The 24,545-nt window shown below is 49.5% G+C and overlaps 2 protein-coding genes across 2 annotated transcripts; both read right to left on the reverse strand.

Annotated features, from left to right (window-relative positions):
* Nucleotides 1-16,442: 16,442 nt before the first annotated feature.
* Nucleotides 16,443-17,798, reverse strand: PtA15_12A168 (uncharacterized protein; the record flags this gene model as incomplete). The annotated part of the gene is made up of 2 exons (XM_053161750.1): nt 16,443-17,650; nt 17,738-17,798. The coding sequence occupies 2 exons, from the start codon at nt 17,796-17,798 to the stop codon at nt 16,443-16,445; spliced, it is 1,269 nt and encodes a 422-aa protein (XP_053025737.1).
* A 205-nt stretch (nt 17,799-18,003) lies between these two features.
* On the reverse strand, nt 18,004-22,483 carry PtA15_12A169 (uncharacterized protein; the record flags this gene model as incomplete). Its single annotated transcript, XM_053161751.1, has 8 exons — nt 18,004-18,136; nt 18,195-18,717; nt 20,033-20,445; nt 20,513-20,599; nt 20,665-20,841; nt 20,900-21,225; nt 21,596-21,932; nt 22,425-22,483. 8 exons carry the CDS (start codon nt 22,481-22,483, stop codon nt 18,004-18,006), a joined length of 2,055 nt encoding a protein of 684 aa, XP_053025738.1.
* Between the last annotated feature and the right edge of the window lie 2,062 nt (nt 22,484-24,545).

Raw genomic sequence — 24,545 nt, forward strand, 5'->3', positions numbered from 1 at the left:
CAAAACCCTTGGGTTACTGTCCCCCGATGTCAATTCGGATGCGGATTGCATCGGATGCGCGCAACCAATGTTAAATCGGTTGTGTGCATCCCAGACTAACAGGGATGCACACATCCGAGGCTTATATGCTGGCAGTGTTGGGTACCTGCTGGCTGTGGCGGGTACCCACAACGGGTTTTCCAGGGCCATCTCTAGCGACCATGACAGGATCCCAAACTTGCCCTGCACACCAATGATGTGAGAGGCTGAGTTGAAGCTCGGAGAAAGTCAGTCAACCAGTCCTGATCACCATCTATTTGTTTTTTATCCATCCAGAGGAAGGCAGGCCTCTACCAACCACCAAGTCAGAAAAAAACTTTGAAATCTTGGAGAGGGCCAAAATACACATTTGCTTTAAGATAACAAGTGGCATACAGATAAGTTTTTTTTTCCCAGTTGGCCTGTGCCCACTCCTTCAACAGTATCAAGTCAACAAAAATTAAGCTTCATCAAACACTTTGAACTTCAGTGCCCCCACAACTAGCTTGACTTCAATCTAAAAGGAGCCCTTTCAATAGCAGTCATTGAAGGGAGTACACTCCTTTTGATGGCAGCAATTGAAGGGAGTACACTTCTTTTGATGGCAGCCATTGAAGGGAGTACACTTCTTTTGAAGGCAGCTATTGAAGGGAGTACACTCCTTTTGATGGCAGCCATTGAAGATATTACACTCCTTTTGATGGCAGCCATTGAATGGAGTAAACTCCTTTTGATGGCAGCCATTGAAGGGAGAAAACATTCCTTTCAATGGCTGGTACAACCTGGCTGTCAGCCGGGCTACTAGACTACGTTAGAGCCCAGCTAACTACTCTACATGCTATGCATACTATTAGCGGCGCAGAGCGCCAAGTAGTCGCGAAACCTACACAGCTTCAGCGACTACGACTTTCGGAGCATTGAGTGCGGCGCAGAGCGCCGCAAATAAGAATATGAATATGCAAAAAAGCCTCCCCTTGATTGATTGATAGAATCAAGGAGAGAGCGTACAAACTCCGGCCGCAGGTATCGGCCAGAGAAAGAATAGTAGCCATGATCCAACAACCCGTTCTCAGGCCAAGAGAACGGGTTTGCTATTGTTGAACTAACAAAAAACCCGTAGAACATTCTACAGGAAACGGCCGGAGGAGAGTAGCGAAGAAGTAAACTGCTGCGTCTCCCCCGGCCAAAGATGAACTACCACGAAAGCGTCATCAAGAGTGGAACTCTTCCTCGGACCGAGGAAGAGTAATACCTGCTGTTGAGTAAAGAGGACAGGAGCTATGCGAGCAATAGAACGCTCTACTACTCCTGTCCTAACTAGTTCTTCCCGCGGCTGAGAAGCCGCGATGAATTTGGAAATAGACCAGCGACCCTACCGGTCGCCGCAAGGATATATAAAGGGAGGCTTCTGAGCGAGAAGGGGCCTCCCCAGATTCAGACCAACCACCTCGTCGCCGTACCAGCCCCGCCCTGTCTATCCGACCGGTCGCTCGCCTGTATTGTCACGATCTCGGTTTGTTGAGTCGTTTGCCGTCCTTTTCCGCGGACCCTCTTCACAAGTAAGTCCGCCGTTTTCATTTCTTTATCGGGATCTCTATCCCCTAGCCTGGGAACGATTATTCGTTTGAAAAACACCCTTAGTCGGGCCCCAGAAGTCACAGGTCTCATAACCACCCCTGCGCATCTATTGCGCAGGCCCTGTAAGACCATCGGAGGGCACTTAAATACCCCAGGCGCTCCTGGCCCCTCCGTTACAACCCTTTTGGGTTTCCTCTTAAAAATAACTTTAAGTTATTTTTGCCTTTCCACCGCGCTCCTATTGCGCTTACCACCGCACTGCGGCGCAGTCACCGGTGTAGCTAGAAGAGTTCACCTACTCTTGGCATCACCGCGCCTGACAATTGGGGGTCTGGCCGGGAACAAAACCTTTTTTACCCATAACCCCATAATCTACATAGTTTTTTTCGTTTATCCAACGAAATAAACCGAACCAAACCCACTCCTAAGCTTACTTAAGCTTACTTAACTCTTACGTCAAGTCTAAAACTCCGCGCTCTGAGCGCAGTAGGCAATATTGCCCCTTTAAACTTAATTTATTAAGTTTAGTGCCGCTCCCTACCCGCTCTCAATCGCGTACTACCCGCGCTACCTAGCGCAACCTACTCATAGCACTCGTGCTCTCTACCTGCTCTCCGCAGCTCGCCACCTGCGCTACCTAGCGCAGAACTATCCTCGCGCTCTTTCGCGCTATCCAACCGCTCTCCATAGAGCAACCTAAACCGCGATCTCTTCGCGCGTATCTTCAGAAGCCTTTAACCCTTCTGTACCATCCTCTTTACCGCAGAAAAATAACTCCTTTTTCTGACAAAAGATTTCTTTTTTTTTCATTCTTTTTCAGTGGAATTACAGAGAAACGCTGAACTGATTCAGTATTATCTCCGTTATCTCAAAGAACAGAGAGAAGAACGTGCCCGGAATTACGTCCCTACCGCCTGGGAGAAGCTTTCGTACGCCGAGCAGCTCAAGATCGCCACCGACCGAATTGAACGCGAACAAAAAGAAAGTATCGAAGGAAAACTTCGATTTCAGCTTTTTTTACGTGAACACCGCGCTCGCAAAGCCAAAGCTCGTCTAGAACGCAAAAGTGAGCTCGAAATTCCTACCTTTTTTTAACTACCCTTGTTAAAATAAGCGCTAACCCTCAATCTCTTTTCTCTACAGTGGTTTGGAAAACCCAATCCAAAAAGAATCTCGCAGCCGCTGCTGCCCCGAAGCTCGAAGTAGACGTTCCGTTGAAGAAACCTACTAGTACGTTTTATCTCGCTTCTATTCCGCACCGCCGGTAGAGCTAACAATCGTTCTTGCTCTGGTAACATTAGTGCCTGCTCTGAAACCGACCTATATCGCCGGTACTATACGCCACCCGAGAGATACTCGTAAGTAACTACCTCCTGCGAAATCACTCGCCCATCACCCCCTTTTACTGACTCCTCTTCTGTATTGTCGCAGCGGAAATCAAACCTGCTCCCGCTGAGAATTTAGAGGACATTGAAGTCAGCGACTCAGAACCGGAAGTCGAAAGTTAGTCCATTTCTTTTTACTAAAAAGACTGACTATTTGAAAATAAACACTAACTACCAAAATGTCTACCTGCTCTTCCAGACCTGACCTCGAAGGACCCCTTGCCACTCCGAAGAGAGGCAGCCGCAAAGGGTCCGCCATCGGAGGCTCCGTTGTCGGAGGATCTGTTGGAGGAGGATCCAGCGGACTTCGAGGTCCCGCTTTGGTTCAAGAAGAACATGGACCCAGCTCCGAGCACCTCGAAAGCCAAAGATCCGGTGAGAACGGCCAAGGAGCTGGAGGAAGAGCAAGTCAAGATGATCCAGAACTTGGTGTACGTCCACCGAGCCAACTGGAGACAATGCATCGCTCTCCAAGCTCAAGGATCTCCGGAGAAGCTCAAAGCCGCTCTACGCGCAGCTCAAGAGAGCCAAAAAGCGGCTCAAAAGTTCCTCTCCCGAAAGGAGTTAGAGGCCTTCGTGGAGGGTTGGAACCCCTGGACGGTGAAGAAACAGATCGCCCCTCCAGCGAGGACTTCGAAAAAACGAAAAGCTCCTCCAACGGATCAAACCAACCAGCTCCGCAGAGACCGCGCCAGATGGGCTCAAGTCATGAAGGCAGCGAACACCTTAGAACAAGCTTACGACCAGATGTAGTTGATAGAGATTTTATTTTCCATATGTTTGATAACTTGTATGGAAATTTGTCTACATTGCATAGTAACTCTAGCAACCAGTATAAGTTTACAAACAAGAAAATTGTGGAATGTCATACTTCTATTATTAACACTCTTGAATCTGCTGTCAGTCGTGCAATAAACATGTCTCAAGAACATTTTGTTAAAATCCCTGAGTTTCGCCAAGATATTGGAGAGATTAAGAGTAAAATGAGTGAGATAACAAAAAGCCTTGAGAATATGACTGGTACAAATCAAAGTCTACAAGACAAACTTACGGACATTGACATTGATATGGCAGATTTTAAAAGCCAAATGTTGTCTACCTTGAAAACTGAGGTTATCAAAGTAAACAGAGAGCGTGAGGAACATCAATCCGCCCAGTTACAAATTTTGATAGACCTAGTGAGTCATCAAGAAGATAACATGAAAGAGATGGTGAATAAAATTAACATCTCCACGGCAGAGAAAATCAGCTCTCTGAAACAAGAGATAAAAACTCTTAAACAAAATGTAGCAGGAATACAGACCCCCCCGCATCTGAGTCATAACCCCGAATTTGCTCAGACGGAGGAAGTTAGGTTTAACAATCCTTTACTAAATAATAGGAACAGAGTGTTCCAATACCAAGAAAGGTCTCCACCTCCTAAGGAAGAGGAACCAACCAGGTCATCACGCCCAAACGCGGCCAGTGATTCCCAACCTTACCAGGACCAACCAAGACAGACTACTTCTTTCATGAATAGTTTAGATCCAGTGACCAAATGCAAACTGATGCCGCCAATGAAAGAATGGCCTAAATTCTCTGGAGAAGGAGAATATGATCATATCCACTTCATAGATTACGTAGATCATCTCCTTGAATGTTACGAAGCTACTGACGAAGTAGTAACGGCCAGATTACCAAGGTTATTTGAAGGCGTAGCTTTAGACTGGTTCGTCAGAAAAAATAAATCTGTCGGAAAAATAAGCTGGGAAGAGTGGAAAAAACTGATCCACAAACAGTTTGGTACAGACGTCTGGGAGGACAAAATGCTAGCCGCATATGAGAATGATTTCTTTGATCCTACCAAAGATGACCCATATAAATGGTGTCTGAGTCAGAAGAAAAGGATTGATTGTATCTATAACCAACCTGCTCAGAAATTTGTCACTAAGAAAATCTTGAAAAAGTGCCCTAATTACTTAGAACATGATGTAATGTGCAGGTTGAAAGATGCAGACGTAGACTTGTCTGAATTAGTAGCCACCATAGAAATAATTATTGTGGCTAAGAAATTGGACAGGAAACCCAAGACATACGACGAAAGGCGTAATCTAGCTCCTAGAGAAAACACGGCTGCAGAAAGAAAAAATGCAGAGGTACCTACTAGAAAACCAAATAGTATTGAGTGTTATAATTGTGGAGAGAAAGGCCATAAGAGACCTGATTGCCCTAAACCCCGTAAACGCATCAACAATATAGAAGTAAAGTCAGATGAAGATGACCTATCTGATACGGGATCCCAATTCGACATCATCAGTATAGAGCCTGAAGTTGGAGATTGCCTTGATGAACCAGAAATTAATGCCAAATGTAACGTAATACAAGCTGATCTAGGCGATCCATTGTGTATTACGGTAATCCAAGGAGATTCCAATTTGCCACAGAAATGGAACTCTTCACTGGGAGTTGGGCACGTATCAGACGCCAAACTGATGACAAATAAACCAGAAGAAGGCATGAGTTATACTTTGGGAAAAACTAGCTATACAACAGTTATCTTCGATGAGAGAGAAGTCAGAGCTCTTTTAGACATTGGAGCATTTTGTTCTTGCACTAGCACCAATTTACTAGACTCTTGTTACCCTGACTGGAAAAATAACCTTCTCCCTACGCCCAAGGCTAAATTTAGCAGTTGTAACTCAGCCCTCAAACCAATAGGGATAATTAAGTTACCTCTTATTTTTCCGCACACAAAAGGTTCTTTGAGATTACACATAGAATTTGTAGTCCTAGAAGATGCTGTGTGTGATTATCTCATTATAGGTAATGATGCATTCTGCTTATATGGAATAGATGTAATTCAAAGCAAAAACAGATACTACACTATAGGTGGTGATTGGAAAAGAAAGTTTGAGATATGTAACATTAGCTTTCAGAACCCTCCGGGTAAAAGTCATGAGAATAAAGAACTGATCAAGTTCAGTCAAAATTATATGTCTCAAGCTGCTATTAGTAGTAATTTAACCGCAGAACAACAATCAGATGTATTGCAAGTCTGCTTTGAGCATGAAGAAGCTTTTTGCACAAAGGAGGAACCCATAGGGAATATCTCAGGCCATGATATTGAGATAGAACTTACGTGTCAGCCCCCCTACCCTCCAGCGTTACGGAGAGCCGCCTATCCTTCCAGCCCTAAGTCTAGGGAAGCCTTAGAGATCCACATCAAGGAACTTTTAGAGCTTAAGGTTTTGAGGAAAGTAGGCCATAATGAACAAGTGGAAATAACTACGCCCGTAATTATAGCATGGCATAATGATAAATCCCGTATGGTAGGAGATTTTAGAGCCCTCAATAATTACACCAAGGCAGACAATTATCCTATTCCAAGGATAGATCATTCACTGCATAATTTGGCGAAAGCTAAATACATCACGACAATGGATGTTCTTAAAGGGTTCCATCAAATACCTATTAAAGAAGAGAGCAGAAAATTTATGAGAATAATCTGCCATCTAGGAGTATATGAATATTTAAGGATGCCATTTGGTATAAAAAATGCTCCGTCACACTTTCAGCGTATGATGGACACAATATTTGGATCTTTTATTAGACAAAGTTGGATGATGATTTACATAGATGACATTATCATATATTCTATAAACTGGGAGGATCATTTAGAAAAAATAAGATTGGTCCTCCGTACAGCTATTACAGCGGGTTTGAAAATGTCAATCAAGAAATGCAACTTTGGTTTTCAAGAGCTCAAGGCTTTAGGTCATATAGTCTCCGGATTATCTCTAGCCATAGATCAAAACAGAGTAGCAGCAGTTCTGCTTAAACCTATGCCGCAGACAATGACAGAAATGCAGTCATTCTTGGGATTTTGTAGTTATTACAGACAACATATCCCTAAAATTTGCAAACATCTCGAAAAGTTTATACGAGTTGCGTAGCAAAGATGTCTTCTTTGAGATGACGTACGGGAGAGTAGAGCAATACGAGCAACTAAAAAGGCTTATTACTACAGCTCCCGTACTGGCGCAACCAGATTACTCTTTGCCATTTATACTGTACATAGACGCTTGCTTCGAAGGTATAGGAGCAGCTTTACATCAAGAATTCATAATTGATGGTATTCCTGTAGAAAAACCTGTGCTGTTCATTTCTCGACAAGTCCGTAAGACAGAAATGAGGTATGGAGCCAGTCAGATGGAATGTTTATGTCTTGTATGGGCTTTAGAGAAACTACATTACTATCTAGAAGGTTGTAAGATCATTGTAGTTACAGATTGCATAGCAGTAAGAACCCTAATGAACATGAAGACGCCCAACCGTCACATGCTCAGATGGCAGATTGCAATACAACAGTATAGGGGACACATGACCATTATCCATAGGGCGGGAGCTAAGCATACTAATGCAGATGGACTAAGTAGATGGGCCTTGCCTAATACTCCAGATAATCCTGCCTATGATCCGGAAGATGAGGATGTATTCCCCATTTTAGGAATTCACGTATGTGACATTGACGACGCATTTTTTGAAGAAGTCAGAATCAGCTATAGTGAAGATTTAGAACTTCTCAAGTTAATCAATATCCTGGATAATGAAAACAGTGCTCCAGAATTGATTGCTAGCTTACCGGATTGTCTATTGATCCCATACAAAGCAGGAAAGTTTATTCTGCTAGATGGCATAATATATTTTAGACATAGACATTCCAGTGTGATAGTTCTGAATAAAGAAATTCACATCAAAAATATGTTGTATGAATGCCATGATAATGCTGGCGCAGGACACTTTTCTGAAGATAGAACTTTGGAAAGGGTTAAACAGACAGCCTGGTGGGTTGATTGGAAAAACCAAACTAAAGCATATGTTAAATCTTGCGAAACATGTCAAAAAGCCAATAAACAGACTGGAAAGAGGTTTGGATTATTGCAGACCATTGCAGAACCCAAAACTCGGTGGGAAATCATTAACATGGACTTTGTGACAGGATTACCACCGGGAGGAGCCTTCTCTTATAATTCAGTCCTAGTAGTGGTAGATAGATTTTCCAAAAGAGCCAGGTTCATTCCGCATCACAAAGATGACACAGCTATGGAAGTAGCTATGCTATTTTGGAACAGAATTATGGCTGATGTGGGTATCCCAAAAATAATTATCAGTGACAGAGACCCAAAATTCACGTCAGAATTTTGGAGAAATCTTCACGATATGTTGGGCACCAAATAATTAGCTTTTTCAACCGCGTATCACCCGCAGACTGATGGATTAGCAGAAAGGATGATCCAGACATTAGAGGATCTTCTCCGAAGGTTTTGCGCCTTTGGACTAGAATTCAAAAATAGTGACGGGTATACACATGACTGGGTTAATTTACTCCCTGCCCTAGAAATGGCCTACAATAGTAGTAAGCACTCTACTACTAAAGAAGCGCCGTATATCTTAGAGAGGGGTTGGATTCCCAGACTACCAAAAGATACTATTAATGACAAATTACCACTAGCACATCCTACAGCTTTAGACTTTAAACAGATGCTGGAAGCTGCAAATAAACATGCGGCTAAATGCGTTCAAGAAGCAGCTGAGTACAGTAAGATGCGGTGGGACAAGAGTCATAAAGAACCAGAATTCCGTATAGGAGAGAAAGTCCTTCTTTCAACGGTAAATTTTAACAATCTGGGTGGATGTAGAAAACTTAAACCCGCCTTTGTAGGACCATTTGTAATCAAAAACCTGCATGGTAAAAATGCGGTAGAAGTAATCCTCACTGAAGAATTCAGTAGGAAGCACCCAGTATTTCCAGTGAGCTTAATAAAAAGATATGTTCAGAGAGAGAATGAACCAACTCCCAAACCTATACCCGTACCTATAGAAGAGCTGCCACCTAAGGAGCAACTTAAAGTACATAAGATCCTTAAAGACAAAAAAGAAAAGGTTTTAGGTAAAGACACTAGGTTGTACGTTGTAAGATATAGAAACCAATCAGCAGATAAAGATGAATGGCTCCCGGATGGAGCAATTCACCTACGCAATTACAGAGTTTCTAAGCGTAAGTAGTTCAGCTAAGTTACGAGTAACTTATCTTGGTGGGAGGGAATGTCAGCCGGGCTACTAGACTACGTTAGAGCCCAGCTAACTACTCTACATGCTATGCATACTATTAGCGGCGCAGAGCGCCAAGTAGTCGCGAAACCTACACAGCTTCAGCGACTACGACTTTTGGAGCATTGAGTGTGGCGCAGAGCGCCGCAAATAAGAATATGAATATGCAAAAAAGCCTCCCCTTGATCGATTGATAGAATCAAGGAGAGAGCGTACAAACTCCGGCCGCAGGTATCGGCCAGAGAAAGAATAGTAGCCATGATCCAACAACCCGTTCTCAGGCCAAGAGAACGGGTTTGCTATTGTTGAACTAACAAAAAACCCGTAGAACATTCTACAGGAAACGGCCGGAGGAGAGTAGCGAAGAAGTAAACTGCTGCGTCTCCCCTGGCCAAAGATGAACTACCACGAAAGCGTCATCAAGAGTGGAACTCTTCCTCGGACCGAGGAAGAGTAATACCTGCTGTTGAGTAAAGAGGACAGGAGCTATGCGAGCAATAGAACGCTCTACTACTCCTGTCCTAACTAGTTCTTCCCGCGGCTGAGAAGCCGCGATGAATTTGGAAATAGACCAGCGACCCTACCGGTCGCCGCAAGGATATATAAAGGGAGGCTTCTGAGCGAGAAGGGGCCTCCCCAGATTCAGACCAACCACCTCGTCGCCGTACCAGCCCCGCCCTGTCTATCCGACCGGTCGCTCGCCTGTATTGTCACGATCTCGGTTTGTTGAGTCGTTTGCCGTCCTTTTCCGCGGACCCTCTTCACAAGTAAGTCCGCCGTTTTCATTTCTTTATCGGGATCTCTATCCCCTAGCCTGGGAACGATTATTCGTTTGAAAAACACCCTTAGTCGGGCCCCAGAAGTCACAGGTCTCATAACCACCCCTGCGCATCTATTGCGCAGGCCCTGTAAGACCATCGGAGGGCACTTAAATACCCCAGGCGCTCCTGGCCCCTCTGTTACAACCCTTTTGGGTTTCCTCTTAAAAATAACTTTAAGTTATTTTTGCCTTTCCACCGCGCTCCTATTGCGCTTACCACCGCACTGCGGCGCAGTCACCGGTGTAGCTAGAAGAGTTCACCTACTCTTGGCATCACCGCGCCTGACACTGGCCATCAAGGGTACACATTGGCCAGTGTCATCCAGCTGTAGGAAGGAATCACCCTTGGATGGCTGATTTGTGCCAACCATTGAACGGGGAGCGTAATCCTCATCAAGGGAGTGATCATTTTGGGACAGATGGTTCCACCCCCTTGGCTGACTTGCCTGACCTCTGCCTAATTGGGTCAGAAGTACTGCCAATACCTGCCAAAAGTACCGCCAGTACCCGTCAAAAGTACCGCCAGTACCCGGAAAAATTACTTCCAGTACCCGCGCGGAGGTGCCTGGTGTGGTACCTGCTGCCTGTTTTTGGCCAAATTTCAACCTGGTACCCGGGTGTCAACCGGTACCCTGGTCCCACAGGGCCATCTCTATGAACCCCTTTGGTGATTACTTTTGGTTTTTAGCAGCATTTTGTCATTTCAGGTTCAACAGGGAGTCATTTCAACCATCCCCAAGTTCTCTTTTGTATTTCTCCAGTTGTGGTCTTTCACCGCAAGTTTTGATGAAAAAATTTGATCAACATTTTTACAAACCAAAATTACAACAAAAAAGATTCCCCTGCCCCCATGGCACACACCAACGCAGCACAAAAGCCCCCAAAAACAGCTAGAATTAATCAAAAAACTTAGCCCCTCCAACACCAGCAAGATGATGCACTTTGATCCACCCTTCATCCACCGTAAATTGCAGGTTTGAAAGCTCCCAGGTTCAAAGTTTTCCAATGGGGGGGGGGGGATAACTATTGGGTCAGCCTAAATGCACTCCAAAAAAATCCCAAAAGCACTCCAAAAGTGAGTGTATGGAGTGTGCACTCCAATGATTGTTGGAGTACAGACTAGAGTACTCCAAGTCAATTGGAGTGCGGAACCGGGGACTCACGACTCTTTGGAGTGCACCACAAAGAACTCCAGTGGCCAGGAAATGTAATGAGTGCCCATGAGTCTCACTCCATCAGATTGGAGTGCATTCCCCCAGCACTCCATTCCTGATATTTCTCCTCCTCAAAAGGGGAGTGCCTACAACTTCAACCGGGCTATGTACAAACACACCCCACTTGATCCTCCTGATATCCATGACCGGTACAGACCGGCATTGAGCGGATTAACATCTCCTCTCAATGACCGGTCTGTACCGGACCGCCGGTCATTGAGGGAAATCACCGCAGACCGGTCATTGAGGGGAGTAACATCTCCTCTCGATGACCGGTCTGTGCCGGTCACCGACCTCTCAATGACCAGCGCGGACCGGTCACACCTCCCAATGACCGGCACAGACCGGTCATCGAGGGGACTCGCACCTCGATGATCGGTTACACCGGTCATTGAGCCTAATAACACCTCCTCTCAATGACCGGTCATCACCGGTCATCGAGAGGGCTCCCACCTCTTGATGATTGGGCAGTCCGGTCATCGAGGGTAATAACACCTCTCGATGACCGGTCATCACTGGTCATCGAGGTGAGTCACATCTCTCAATGACCGGTCAGACCGGTCATCAAGGGTAATAACACCTCTCGATGACCGGTGATGACCGGTCATTGAGGGGAATAACACCTCCTCTGGATGACCGGTGTGTACCGGCCATTGAGGGGAGGTGCTACTCTCGATGACCGGTCGGTCTGACCGGTCATCGAGAGGAGGTGCTACTCCCCTCGGTGACCAGCACAGACCGGTCATCGAGGGGACTCACACCTCTCGATGACCGGTGATGACCGGTCATCGAGAGTAGCACCTCCCCTCGATGGCCGGTACACACCGGTCATCCAGAGGAGGTGTTATTCCCCTCGATGACCGGTCATCACCGGTCATCGAGAGGTGTTATTACCCTCGATGACCGGTCTGACCGGTCATTGAGAGATGTGACTCACCTCGATGACCGGTGATGACCGGTCATCGAGAGGTGTTATTACCCTTGATGACCGGACTGACCAATCATCGAGAGGTGTGAGTCCCCTCGATGACCGGTCTGACCAATCATCGAGAGGTGTGAGTCCTCTCGATGACCGGTAAATACCGGTCATCGGGAGGTGTGACTGATGACCGGTCCGCGCCGGTCATCAAGAGGTGGGAGTCCCCTCGATGACCGGTAAAGACCGGTCATTGAGAGTAGCACCTCCCCTCGATGGCCGGTACACACCGGTCATCAAGAGGTGTGACTGACTGTTGACCGGTCCGCGCGGGTCATCGAGAGGTATGAGTCCTCTGGATGACCGGTCGTGTAAGTCCCCTCGATGACCGGTCCAGACCGGTCATCGAGGGGTGCAATTGCTGTGGGCACTCCAAAAAAAAGGAGACTTGGAGTGCACCCCAATGCACTCCATTTGGTATTTGCCAGCTGGAGTGCAAAGCCAAATCCTTCACTGAAAAGGTGGAGTGCTTGGGCTTGCACTCCATTTTTTTTGGAGTGCATCTAGCTGCACTCCCCTATTTTGGTCAATTTTGGAGTACCCAGTTGTGTACTCCAATAAACATGGAGTGCCCATCTGGGGACTCCATGTTTTGGGAGTACAAAATCAAGGCACTCCAACTTTTTTGGAGTGCTGGCCCCCCAAAGCCAAAAATGTGGAGTGCACGAAGTAAAAGTTTGGAGTGCATTTAGGCTGACCCTAACTATTTAGCCTTCAAAATTCAAAATTTCAAAAGCAAAGGGGCTTGAGAAAACATAAGCTGGAAGTGCAGGCATGGTAGGGTACAAATGGCTCATTACATGTGTACAAAAATCCAGATCAATCCAAACCACATGATTGACTTCCTCCCCCAGATTTGAGATATTCATTTGGTACCCGCGGCGGGTACCTAGTACCGCTTGGCAGGTACCTAGTAACGCTTGGCGGGTATCCCTTGCGCGCGCGTAGCGGTGCTGGGTGCAGTAATGTACTGGGTTTTGGCCAGAAAGGTACCGCCTGACGGCGGCCCGCTGGACCCCCTCAGGCTCCAGCCCCCCCGCGCTCTCCACACCCTTCCCGGCCCCAACCCGACGCTCCAGGCCCCGCTCAACGACCCAAACGCCATCTGTCTGCCCCCACCACCACCGCCTCCTTGATCAACTTCAACTGGTGCCTGCTGGAATGGCCCACCAAGCTTGGGAGTGGCTTTGCCAGGCACCAACCAAATAACACAGGTGGTACCTTTGGCATCTCCCAGGCGGTGCCGGGTGTGGTCCTAGGTACCTGAAAATGGCCAGAAAGCAGTGCGGTACCTGGGTACTGCTTTGTACGTGGGTCCAGCATGACTATCTCTACCCCAGATTTCACTCATATCCAGAAGACTTTAGGCTAATTGAGAGGTGAATTTACAGGTTTTATTGAGTAACAGAGCTGGTTAAAAACAGTCAAATGGCTGCTGATGGTACAGCTACATAGGAAGATTTCAAGCTTTATAAAACAAGGTGTTTGTATTGAGAAATATTTTCAAGGCTAATTTTTTCTTTGTATGGTAAAAGGAAGTTTTTTGTGATTGATTATAGTCCAATTGATTTAGTGTAGGTACATAGGCAGTAACAAAACTCAAATTTGAAATTGAAAGCAGAGTTTCTTTAGGCTTTTCGAGAGGAGCCTATTTCTATGAGTATCTTTGCATTCAAACCATAGCTACCACCATTATTTAACACCACACCGTTCTGTCACAGTCATTGAACATCAATTCCTATTTATGTATCCAGATCAAAATTTAAATTTACTTACATCTTGCTTGCAGCTATCTGTGATTGATTTCACCATATTGGTTAATGTTTGCAAATCTCTGCTCCACAGACGTACAAGAATAGATAAAAATTAGTGAAAATCACAGTAGGTCAAAACTTTACTAATTATGCAGAGAATTGCCATGAAATACTGACAGGGTAACATCTAAGCCATTTAATGGGGAAACTGCAACCTATTTATTTGAAAAGTTTTAAATTTGTTTTAAGTACCAGTTTGAATCAATGAGAATGAGTAAGAGATTGTGTGATGTGGTAAATCTTGAGGTTTGTTTCTGGTATACATTGACTTACAGAACATGTTTGATATACAACCATACCAAATCCTCCTGTACCTGTACCTAGCTTCCAACTATTGATTGCACTAATGATCCAACAAGGAGTAATCAGATCCAAAACAACAAGAGATTTATTCAAATTACGTTCCAAGTAAAAACCAACAAACCTTATGCAATCTTCTGGTTTAATCAAACCTTTTGTTTGAAGATACCTACTCTTCTTACAGGCTGGAATTCCAATTTTTAATTCACTACCAAATGGAACATCATCAGGTGGAAAAGATGAAACTTCAACCATGAAGGTGTGCTTTGCATTTTTTGCACCCTAAAAGCATTAGTTATTCAATTTGGTCAGATACTTGGGCAAGAAAATCATCTAGATCAATTAAATAAAGCACATACAGCATATTGAGATGGATGACATGTGTCAAAGATTTCACGGAAGGCTGCTTCTATGTCTTGCTGCATGGCAGCGCTGGTAAATGAGGAAGTTAGCTCCATCAATACAAGCCTGCTGCTTCCCGGGGACATGAATGAGCTGAAAGAGTGAGCTTTAATCACCCTGGTTCATTGGCTGTCACCATAATCTGATGGAAAAGCAAAATTCAGTTTAGTATAGTTGTTTATTTGATAATTCATACTTCAGTATTATTTTAGCTCAGGAAAATTAAAAAATGACACCAAAACTGATTGACTCACAAGGCAATCTAAGTGAGTGATAATAATTATGTTTTCACCCCCAGTGACCCCTCCGTCAGTGTACTGAATGCTCTTGTAAGCTCTGTTTCAGATGATTATTCGAAATCCATGAAGAGGATGTAAGCCAAAATACTCATGGTTGAGCCAAAATATAGTAACAATTTGTTGAAATGAAGTTGCACGAAGGAGAAAATCTAAAAAGACTCAGCATACGTTTCGCAGGTTTTCCGAGTCACTGAAGCTCTTCCGCATTGCATAGAAGCGTGGTAAAGAGAGCAGTGGGCGAGTAAGCTGATGAGAATGAATGTGAATTTCCAAGCAATCATTTTTGCTGTTTCTAAGATTTATTCAGAATTTCAAGAAATTGTGAGATGTGTTGGGATAGAGTGAGGGAAAGCAAATCATTCTGGCCGGCTAGCCAGGCTGAATTTATAGACTTCCTCTCCAACTGTGTCAAAGGGGTAAAAATCGTCGCCATGGTCATCCATCGAAGGCCGACACATCAGGGGGAAATTAATCAACCGTGCGATCGACGTCCACTTTCAAGGTGTTTCAGAATGGTTGTTGCTACCCCCAACCTCAAGTAAGCACAAGACCCTCGGCTCCCAACCGCTCTCAAGCGCCGCAGAAGCTTTCCTTTGTTAAGCTTCCGACCCCACAACAACCCATTAGCTTCTATTCAAGAAATGACCCCCGAGTCCGGGGCTGTTAGTGGTGTCACCCGATGGCACTGGGAAGGTTTTGTTACATCTCTCCATTCTGAAGAGAATTCGAGCGAGGCGAAATTCAAGTCAACTCATGGCCATGGTGATGATCTGCTCGCCCAAGGATTATAATGGAAGAAAATATTCTTCAGATAAATACGAGCCAATTAGGGAGGGACAGTCGATATCCCCAGGTCCCTCATCCCTCCACCCGGGCCTAATTTCAGCTTGTTCTTTCAAGAGTTTTTTTGCAGTCCGCCCAGGTACCTCAATAGCATAGCCGATTTTCCTCCCGACACTCCATTGTCATTTTCGGTGAGCTTGGTGCTGCGCGTTTCAATTCAAAGCCCAATGAGGTGCTGGTAGGCCTTTTGCCAAGGTTGCCCCAGGCAGTCGTAGTGAGATGAATACACGGTGCATATGTCAGATCAGAAGGTCTGGCTATGGATAACAGAAGCTTAATGGGTTCAAAAAGAAAACCCGAAAACAATTGAAGGCATTGCTTCGTAATCAAAGACGCTGTATAATTTCATCTGCCTCCGCGTAAGTTCAGAGAGAAGGACCAATCTCTTGGTCTCAAGACAAGAGCCGAATGTGATGATTTTGTTGATTGCTGACACAAAACTTACACATGGCACAACACATCGGCAGCAATAATTCGTATTTTGAAGACTCAGTCATAGCTAGTTTCTCTTCTCATTTGGTGCAACCTAGGAAAAGAAGAAGCGGACGCAAACAAAGCATAGCAGTGGCAAGCTGATTCATGAAGGTGTTTGGCCTGGTAATTAAATATGTACATTGATAAAAATTGAAGCTTTTGGTAATCATATCATACAATACACGAGTTGAGTATGGATTGTCCCCCGAGGATAATCTTTTATTCTAACTCAAACGTTCATGTGTTCGAATTCAAAGGACGTGATCATCACATCGATCAAATGCTCACTTGCCTTATCCCAGGATTGTTTCAAGTCCGGAAGGAAAGAGTTGAATTGGGTTGTGGGCGAATTGTCTTTGACTTGGGCCAGCACAGGGATCAGAACCGAATCGAGAACAGATAAGGTGGATGCCATGCCCCGGGGAAGGTTTTGGATCAAAGAACGAATACCGATTTGCTGATTGACAGGGATGACTCGAACCGAGAGATCCAGAAGGCTGAGGAGGTTGTACAGGTGGTAAAGCCTGGCGAGCGCTTGAGGGGCTTCGTATAACTGCTTGATCGTCTCTGAGTTGAGCTCCAGTGTTGCGTCCGACGTCGATATCCGTTTCGTCGAGATCATTCCGGAAGTTTTCTTGCCCAAGATCCTCGCTAACTTGACGAGTGGGAGGGCTGACCTGGCTACTTTGACTATGAATTCTGTCGTGGCGTTTGTCTCGATATTCGTGTTAGTCCGATAAGCTGGTGGGATTCGGCGGTTGGCTTGGCCAGTGAACTTCTCCACGACAAGATCAAGTGGTGTGCATACTTCTGACCACGCATCCTGGATGACAGCCCAGTCGGATGTGCGGCACCAGTGGATCGTTTTAGTGATTTCGTTGTTACAATAAAGTATGATGGTCCCGATTTGGTGCCTCAAACCGGGTCCCGGCGTCCGAAGCGAATCATTGTGGATAGTAACAGTTGGCCTAATGCACCATCCGACAAAGCTCGCAAGTTGATGCCGGAATAACAATTCATAAATCAAGCGCTCCACAAGAGACTGGATTTTCTTGTGCAGATACGCGCATCGAAAGAACTTAGCGGCCTGCAGGCCATGGTCGTGTTTTTCGTCTGGCAGAGGTGATTCGAGGGTGAGACAGACGATAGCCGACACAGTGCTCTCCAAAGTCTTATCGAGATTCGACAGGATCTCCAGAATTGGCTTGATGTCTGGTTTTGGTTTTTTCATGGGATGGAGCAGGTCGAGCGAGTTGCGAAGCAATTCGAGCTGGTCGTGGATTGAAGGGAGAAGGATCGAGTGCAGTTCCTTCCAGATTCCGATCTTTCCGTCCATGTCCTTGATGGTCAGACTTCGATCTCTCTTGGCTGGGGGCAGATGGTTGCGCTCGAAGCTGTGCTTGTGGGTCAACCCCCGCACGACACGGAGAACAGAGGCTGTATACATCGAGGTCAGTCCATCAATCGGCCATGTGTCTCTGCGCCGGTTTGGAGGATGCTCTATCAATTTTTTGACGGACTAACCCATGTCTTCTGTCCTTCGACTTTGGTCGACGGCTTCCGTATTAGCTCGCGTCTGCTCCATCGCTTCGATCGTGGCTTGCGTGCTGTTCCAGTGCTGGAAGTGGGAACACAAAGGGCACACCTTCACTCGGGACAACTCCTCAACTGTTGAAGAGAGCGTATGCAGTTTTACAAACCTTGCATAGAAAGTTATGGAATGTGTTGGACCTTTCTGCTCTTCATATGTTTGTATGTATATATGCCTATGAATCCCCTAGATTCCTTTGTTATGCAATGCCAACCAGGTGGTTTAGGGTGGTTTCCTCCTGGCTGAGCCTAGTGGCCAGGAAAACGCATTGCTTCATCGGGCGGATCCCGGCGGCAAGAGGCTCGCTTTCAGCGCCGTTGCCAGACTGTTGCCTGTCGGCGATGTTAATGGTGATGATAATGATGATGATGACGTGCCGCTGTATCAAACAGCTCAGCGAATGCAAGGATTGTGTCGAAGGAGTCCGAGCGGGGGATGTCGGCGCCGAGCTCGAACTCGAACTGGAAGAACGTCGGGCTCTCGGGCCCGTGGTGGGAGGCCGGCGCCGAGCGCACCGAGCTCTCCGAGCCGCGCCCGACCGACTCGTTCTCGAGCTCGCTGAGCTCCACCTGGGCCGGCCCGGGCGCCGCGTCGCAGGGCTTGCTGAGCGAGCGCACCGGCGAGCCCTGCCGCGGCTCCCCCATCGGTTGACGCCCCGCCGGCTCCGGCCCCGCCGGGGACGGATAGTCCGGCCGCGTCTTCGCCTTCGAGCTCCCCCCGAGCCGCTTGACCACCTTGAGCCAGGAGACCACCTTGGCCACCGACGGCTTCTCGGCGCCCGGCCCGCCGGCGCTGAGCAGCCCCGTCGTCGGGTCGCGGAAGTCGACGGTCTCCGCGCACACTTCTTCCGGCGGCAGCTCCGAGATCGCCCACGGCTTGTCGGACACGCCGCGGGTCGAGCAGATCGTCGTGCCTATATCACCAAAGCTTCATCAACAACCTTCCCCTCACGTTGATGGAAAGAACAATGTAAGGAAAAGACGCACGCCGACGACGCCGGTCTTCTTCTTCCTGAGAGCCCAAGAACTCGGAGACGGGCGAGAGCTGATCGTGGCGTTTGCGGATAGCGTCGAGCCGGGCATTGAAGGCGAGGATGATCTTGACGACGTCCCTAGCCTTGGGGGTGCGGGGCCCGGCGGCGGCGGCGTTGAGCCGGCTGAGGCGCCAGACGAGCAGCCGCATGTAGTAGCCGCGGACGCCCGAGTTCCAGTGCAGGAAGAGGTGCTGGAAGACGAGCGGGTCGAGCAGCAGGTCGAGACATAGCGCTTTCAGCGTCTCCGGCTGCGTCGTCAACCTGAAGAAACCCCCTCGTCAGTTAAGAGAAAGAGAGAGAGAAGGGGGAGGGAGACGCACGCCTCGAACTGGGAGTAAATGAAGGCAATGGTGCGCATGACGCAGACGGTGTTGTCGGCGGTGAGGAGGATCCTGCGGAGGACGTCGAGGATGAAGGGGAGGTCGAAGAGGGCGAGGGAGGGGTGGACGAGGACGGGGGGGCTGGGGAGCTCGTTGAGGAGGAGCGGGGGGGCGGGGGCGGTGTAGAGGACGGTGTAGAAGAGGCCGTCGAGGAAGTCGAGGAGGAGGAAGACGGAGCGGGTGTCCCACATGGAGGTGCGTTTGGTGATGGCACGGATCCAGAGGCTGAGCAGGCCGCCGAAGAACTGGCGTCGGCGCGCGCTGTCGTCCAGGCCTCCCTCCTGCTCCTCCTCCTGCTGCTGCTCCTGGGGGGAGGGGGGAGGCCTGGGCGAGCCGCCGACGATGTCGAGGGCGGTGGAGACCAGCCGACGGTGGGCGAGCTCGAGCACCTTGGGCTTGGCGCCCATCGCCAGGTTGGCCGACTCGCCCGCATTGAAGCTGCTCGTCGTCGGGCCCAGCGTGGTGACCGAGCGCAGGCTGCGGTGCACCAGCGAGTCGCACTTGTCCAGGAAGGACGCCGAGACCAGCAGGAAGCCGGGCATCGAGATCAGCGTCGACGGGTGGACGACCGGCCGGGCCTGCGGACGCAGGTAGGTCGCCAGTTGGCGATGGTAGGCCCGGTAGAACGCGAACGGGAGGTCGGAGTCCGAGGCCGTCCATCGAATCAACCTATCCCAAAAAATCAGTCAGTCACGCGCGGGGGGGGGGGGAGGGAGAACGGGAGACGGACCAATTGCCGCTCATCTCGACCTGGATGTCGCCCTCCTGGACGAGCAGATTATCCGAGTCGAGGCTAGGGTTAGCGAAGACCTGACAGTAGGAGGCGAGGTCGACGAAGCAGAGTTCGCGGAGATAGGCGGGGAACGGCTGGAGGTTGGGGGGCTCGACGAGGCCGGGCTCGCCGGGCGGCCGGGGCGGATGGTCCATCTCGTCGAGCAGCCGGCGCATCGACATCCGCTTGACCGGCGGCAACGCCCGCAGGAGCTTCCGGCCCACGCCCTCGATCCGGAAAAACGCAAGCGACAGCATCCGGCCCGCGAACACCAGCGTGTTCGCATACACCGCTACAAAACACTCTCTCAGCTTCCCGGAACGGGGGATGTGGGGAGACAACACACCTTTGTCGTTCAGCTTGTCGATGGCGAAGTTGAGCACGGAGACGAGCACGGAGCGGTACTGCTTGGCGGCCTCGGGACTGGCGTTGAGGTTCTGGCTGGCGAAGAAGTGGCTGGGGACGTGGCGGGTCAGTGCGGGGTCGCTGAGGCCGAAGAGGGGGGGGGGGGGGGGGGGCTTACCTCTCGAGGATGCCGGAGACGCCGTCGAGACAGGCGGCCCTGGAGGTGGGCAGGGGCTCCCTGAGCTCGTCGAAGATGAGCTCCAGCCTGGACACACAAACAGCCCGATCAGCGACTCAGTCTGGGGGGATGAGGCGGAGGGGGGGACGGACCAGCCGAGCAGGATGGTGCGGTGGGCGGTGGCCAGCCCGGGGTCGAGATAGACGGCGCCGACGAAGCGTTCCTGGCGCTTGAGGAAGGGCAGGAGGTGGCCGGTGAGCGCGGCGGTGAGGTCGGCGCGGGCGCTCTCGGCCTGCTGGCCGGACTTGGGGCGGGGCAGGCTCTGCAAGCTGCGGGTCTTAGATGTCAGTTCTCGTACGGCGGTGTGTGAGAGGGGAGGGGACGGACTTGGCGAGGATGGCCTCGAGGGCGGCCCACTCGGCGGCCGCGGCGGCGCCGTCGATGGCTCGCGGCACGCTGGGCGCGGGCTTCGCTGGGGCGGGGGGGACGGCGCGGTCGAGGGCGAGGGCGGAGGACGAGGTCCGGGGGGGCGGGCCGGCCGGGGCGGGCGCGAGCTTGCGACTGGGGGCCGGGTCGGGCTGGGGCGGGGGCGTGTCGGACAGCAGGGAGGGGCTGGCGACCAGCTTCTTGGTCGTCTGGGGGCCGGGGATCGCGGGCGGGGCGGGCTCGGTGGGGGCGATGTTCTGCGTCACCGTCTCTGTCAGCGCCAGGCTCTGGTTGGGAAGGGGGGGGAAGACTTACGGAGAGGTCGTCCATGCTTTTGCGGCCGGAGCCCAGCCTGCCGCGCAGCATGTCGTAGGAGCGTTTGGCTTTGAGCAGCGGGCGGGAGACGGGCGGGGCCGGCTGGGAGACGAGGAGGGGGGGCGGGTCGGAGGAGGGGTCGGTGCGGGGCTTGGCGGCGGGCAGGAAGGGCCGCATGAGCATGTCGAAGCTCTTCCTGGGTGCGATGGGCGGGGGGGGGTCGGAGGGGGGGAGGGGCTTGGCGGCCCTGTCGCGGGAGATGGAGATGGTGTCGAGGAAGTTGGAGATGGAGCCCTTCCTGCGCATGGGTCTGGCGGTGGCCGTGGAGGAGGGGAGGGGGACGTGCTGGGTGGAGATGGACTTGGCGATCTGGGGCCGGGCCTTCGAGGGGCCGACGAGGGCGGGGGTGGATGCGGAGGAGGGCAGGACGCGGGAGAAGAGGCGGGCCATGCGGCCGGCGCCGGCGGAGGTCTTGGAGGAGGCGCGCGAGCCGCTGGTGCCGAGGGAGGCGAGCGAGGAGACCGGGCTGGGGTCGACGGAGCCGTTGGGGTAGACCTGCTGCTGCTGGTGGGAGGGCGCGCGGGGATGGGGGAGGCGGAAGAAGTGGAAGCTCTTCTTGGTGGCCAGGGGCGTGGGGGCGGTGGATGTGGCGAGGGAGGCGGCCGATCCGGCGGGCTGGCTGTGCATGTATGGTGCTGGTGCTGGTTCTGGTCGTGGCTCTGGTCTGCCTTGGTCTTGGTCGCTGAGGGGGTGGTCGTTGCGGGAGTGGTCGTCGCAGGAGCTGCCGGTGTACTGGATGCTGAGCGCGTCGTCGTCGTTGTCGTCGTCGTCGTCGTCGTCGTCGTCGTCGTCGATGTTGTTTGAGTTGCTGATGTTGTCTGTGGTGCGTGGGTTTTCGTCGTCGTCTTCCTCTTCCTGGCTGGGTGCTGGCTGGGAGGGTCCTCGGCCGTCGATGTGGAGGTCGAGCAGACTGTAGAGGGATGGTTTGGGTGTGGGCTGTTCGGATGGTTTGGGGGTGGGATGTTCGGCTGCTGTTCTTCTCGGTAGCTTCGATGGGAATGCTGCTGCTCGCTGGCTGGCCAGTGCTGCTGCTGCTGGTGGGGCGCTGATCTGGATGGGCTTGATCGGCTGGCGCGGGGTGTCGTTCTGGTGGCTGTGGGTGTGGACGGACACTCGCTGGCGGACGCCGCTGGTGGTCGGGAAGAGGAGCAGCTGTTTCTGGTGGTCCATCGCTGCTGTGGCTGGCCAACAACACCCACCTCATCGCCGAGCCCATCCTGGTCATTCCCCCGAACACATCCCCCCCGGGGCAGCCACAGACAAACAAACCTACACCCAGTCAAACCAAACCAAAACAAGAATGCTCTCTTCACTTGAGACCAAGGAAGTACATAGTCTTATCATTGGATCAATGTCTCTCTCAATCCTTATATATTCAGACACCTATCAACCACAGTGCACATGAAATTGAGGACCTGCAGGGTTAGGAAAAGTACATTTCCCTTTTTCTCAAAAAAAAAAAAAAAAAAATTAAGAATTTGGCTGTGTAAATTGGGATCTGGGAGGCTCCCAGACTCAACGGGAAGCCCTCCATTGTTTATCTAAAAAGCAGAGAGTGCAGACCATTCTCCTGCTCTCAGGTAAACTCAAGTTTATTTATGTTGCTTGTCTATTTCTCATGGTTATCTACAACAGAGATGTAACTAGAAAATAGGGTTTATGGGCGTCTCCGCCGCCCCGTGAATGATCTTATAATTTGTTTGACCACTAATACAACAACTGTATATGGAGTTTTTTATGTATAATGATTGATGGCGAGGAGCTGAATACAATTGCAATTATATTCTGCTAAAAGATGTACGGGCTAACTTAACACAACAACTTCTTCAGAGGGCCTGGTGCAGCCTGGCTGACGCGGAGCACCCCTTGCAAAGCGAGCCTCTTCGGAGGCTCGCTTTGCCTCCTTCAGAGGGTCCCTGCGTGTTTCACCGCTAAGTAATTGTTATCTTTTTTTTTTTTTTTGAAATAATGGAAATCAAATAAAATGGTGGCAAGATTAGTTGGTGTTGTCAGATGAGGAAAAGAGAGCATGTTTCTTTGTTCGTAATTGAATGTCAGAAAAAGAGATCAAGAAGTAAATCTGACCTTTGAGTATTCCGGCTGAACCGGGAGAATCAATTTGATGGACGATTTCTGTTCACGCAATTTGTCGACAAGCAGTTCTTTTTGATTGTGATTTTTAGATGTTGCAAAGGATTGATCAAAGTTTGGTTGTTCTGAAGTAGAATGTCAACAATAATAACCAACTCAGTCGGCAGTGCTTGTCTCTAAACCTTGTCTCAGAGGATTTTGATAAGGAAGTTTGATGCCTATCATCGGAGAAGAATGCAAGCAGTGTGTCAGTTGTGCAGTGCAAGATATTTTTGGGGGGAGAGCGCCGTCATGGAGGCACTAATGTGCTTGGCAGGCCTCAAAAGGAGAATGTTGATGTGGGGCGCAGGGAAAAGGATAAGGCGAGGAAGTACTATTGTAGGCATGATGAAGTGAGATAGGATTCATGAGTAGCACTCGGAGAAAGATCCTATTCCTATTCCGGAAACACCATAAAAGATTTTGGGGCAGGTGTTGGTCCGCTTAATGTTAAACCGCTAGTAGGAGGAAACTCATCTTCCCGGGTTTTGCAACCGTCCTCAAAATGGCGATACACGGATGAACTTGGTATCCCGGGACACGCTTTCAGTATCCCAGAATTGACGATATAGGAGGAAATTAGTCATTTGCAGCAGGCAACAATACGGCCGAGAGCGGCATATGAGTACACAAGGTGCCAAAGTCGGCATAACAATGAATGAAGCAAGGACCAATAGCGGCGGATATAGGTATAGATAAGGCCGAGAGTCTTACCTTAAGCGGAATTCAAGGAGCGACTTCCTGATCCGGAAGGCTTCACAACCGGAAATAGGAGAGAAAGATAAAAAAAGCGTTGATGAGATGAGGATTTGGGCCACAGTATAAAAGTACACGGCTTGTACACAATTCAAGGTCATCGCTTGGCTCCTGCTTGGCGCCAATTGCTTAAGGAGCCAAGCAATCCAGGACAATCGGGACCTGTAGTTAATTGCAAAGTCGGGGGGGGGGGGGGGCGGGATGCTGCCAATTTTTTTTTTTGGTGGGCGCGTCGGTCTGCTTAATGTTAAACCGTTAATATGTTCTTAGTTGCTTGAAATATTCCAGTATCTTGATAGCCCAATTTCCTCAACCTGAACCTTTCAAGTTGAGCTTGACTTCTTGG

The sequence above is a fragment of the Puccinia triticina genome, chromosome 12A (genome assembly GCF_026914185.1).
Source record: "Puccinia triticina chromosome 12A, complete sequence".
In the NCBI taxonomy this organism is placed as follows: Eukaryota; Fungi; Basidiomycota; class Pucciniomycetes; order Pucciniales; family Pucciniaceae; genus Puccinia; species Puccinia triticina.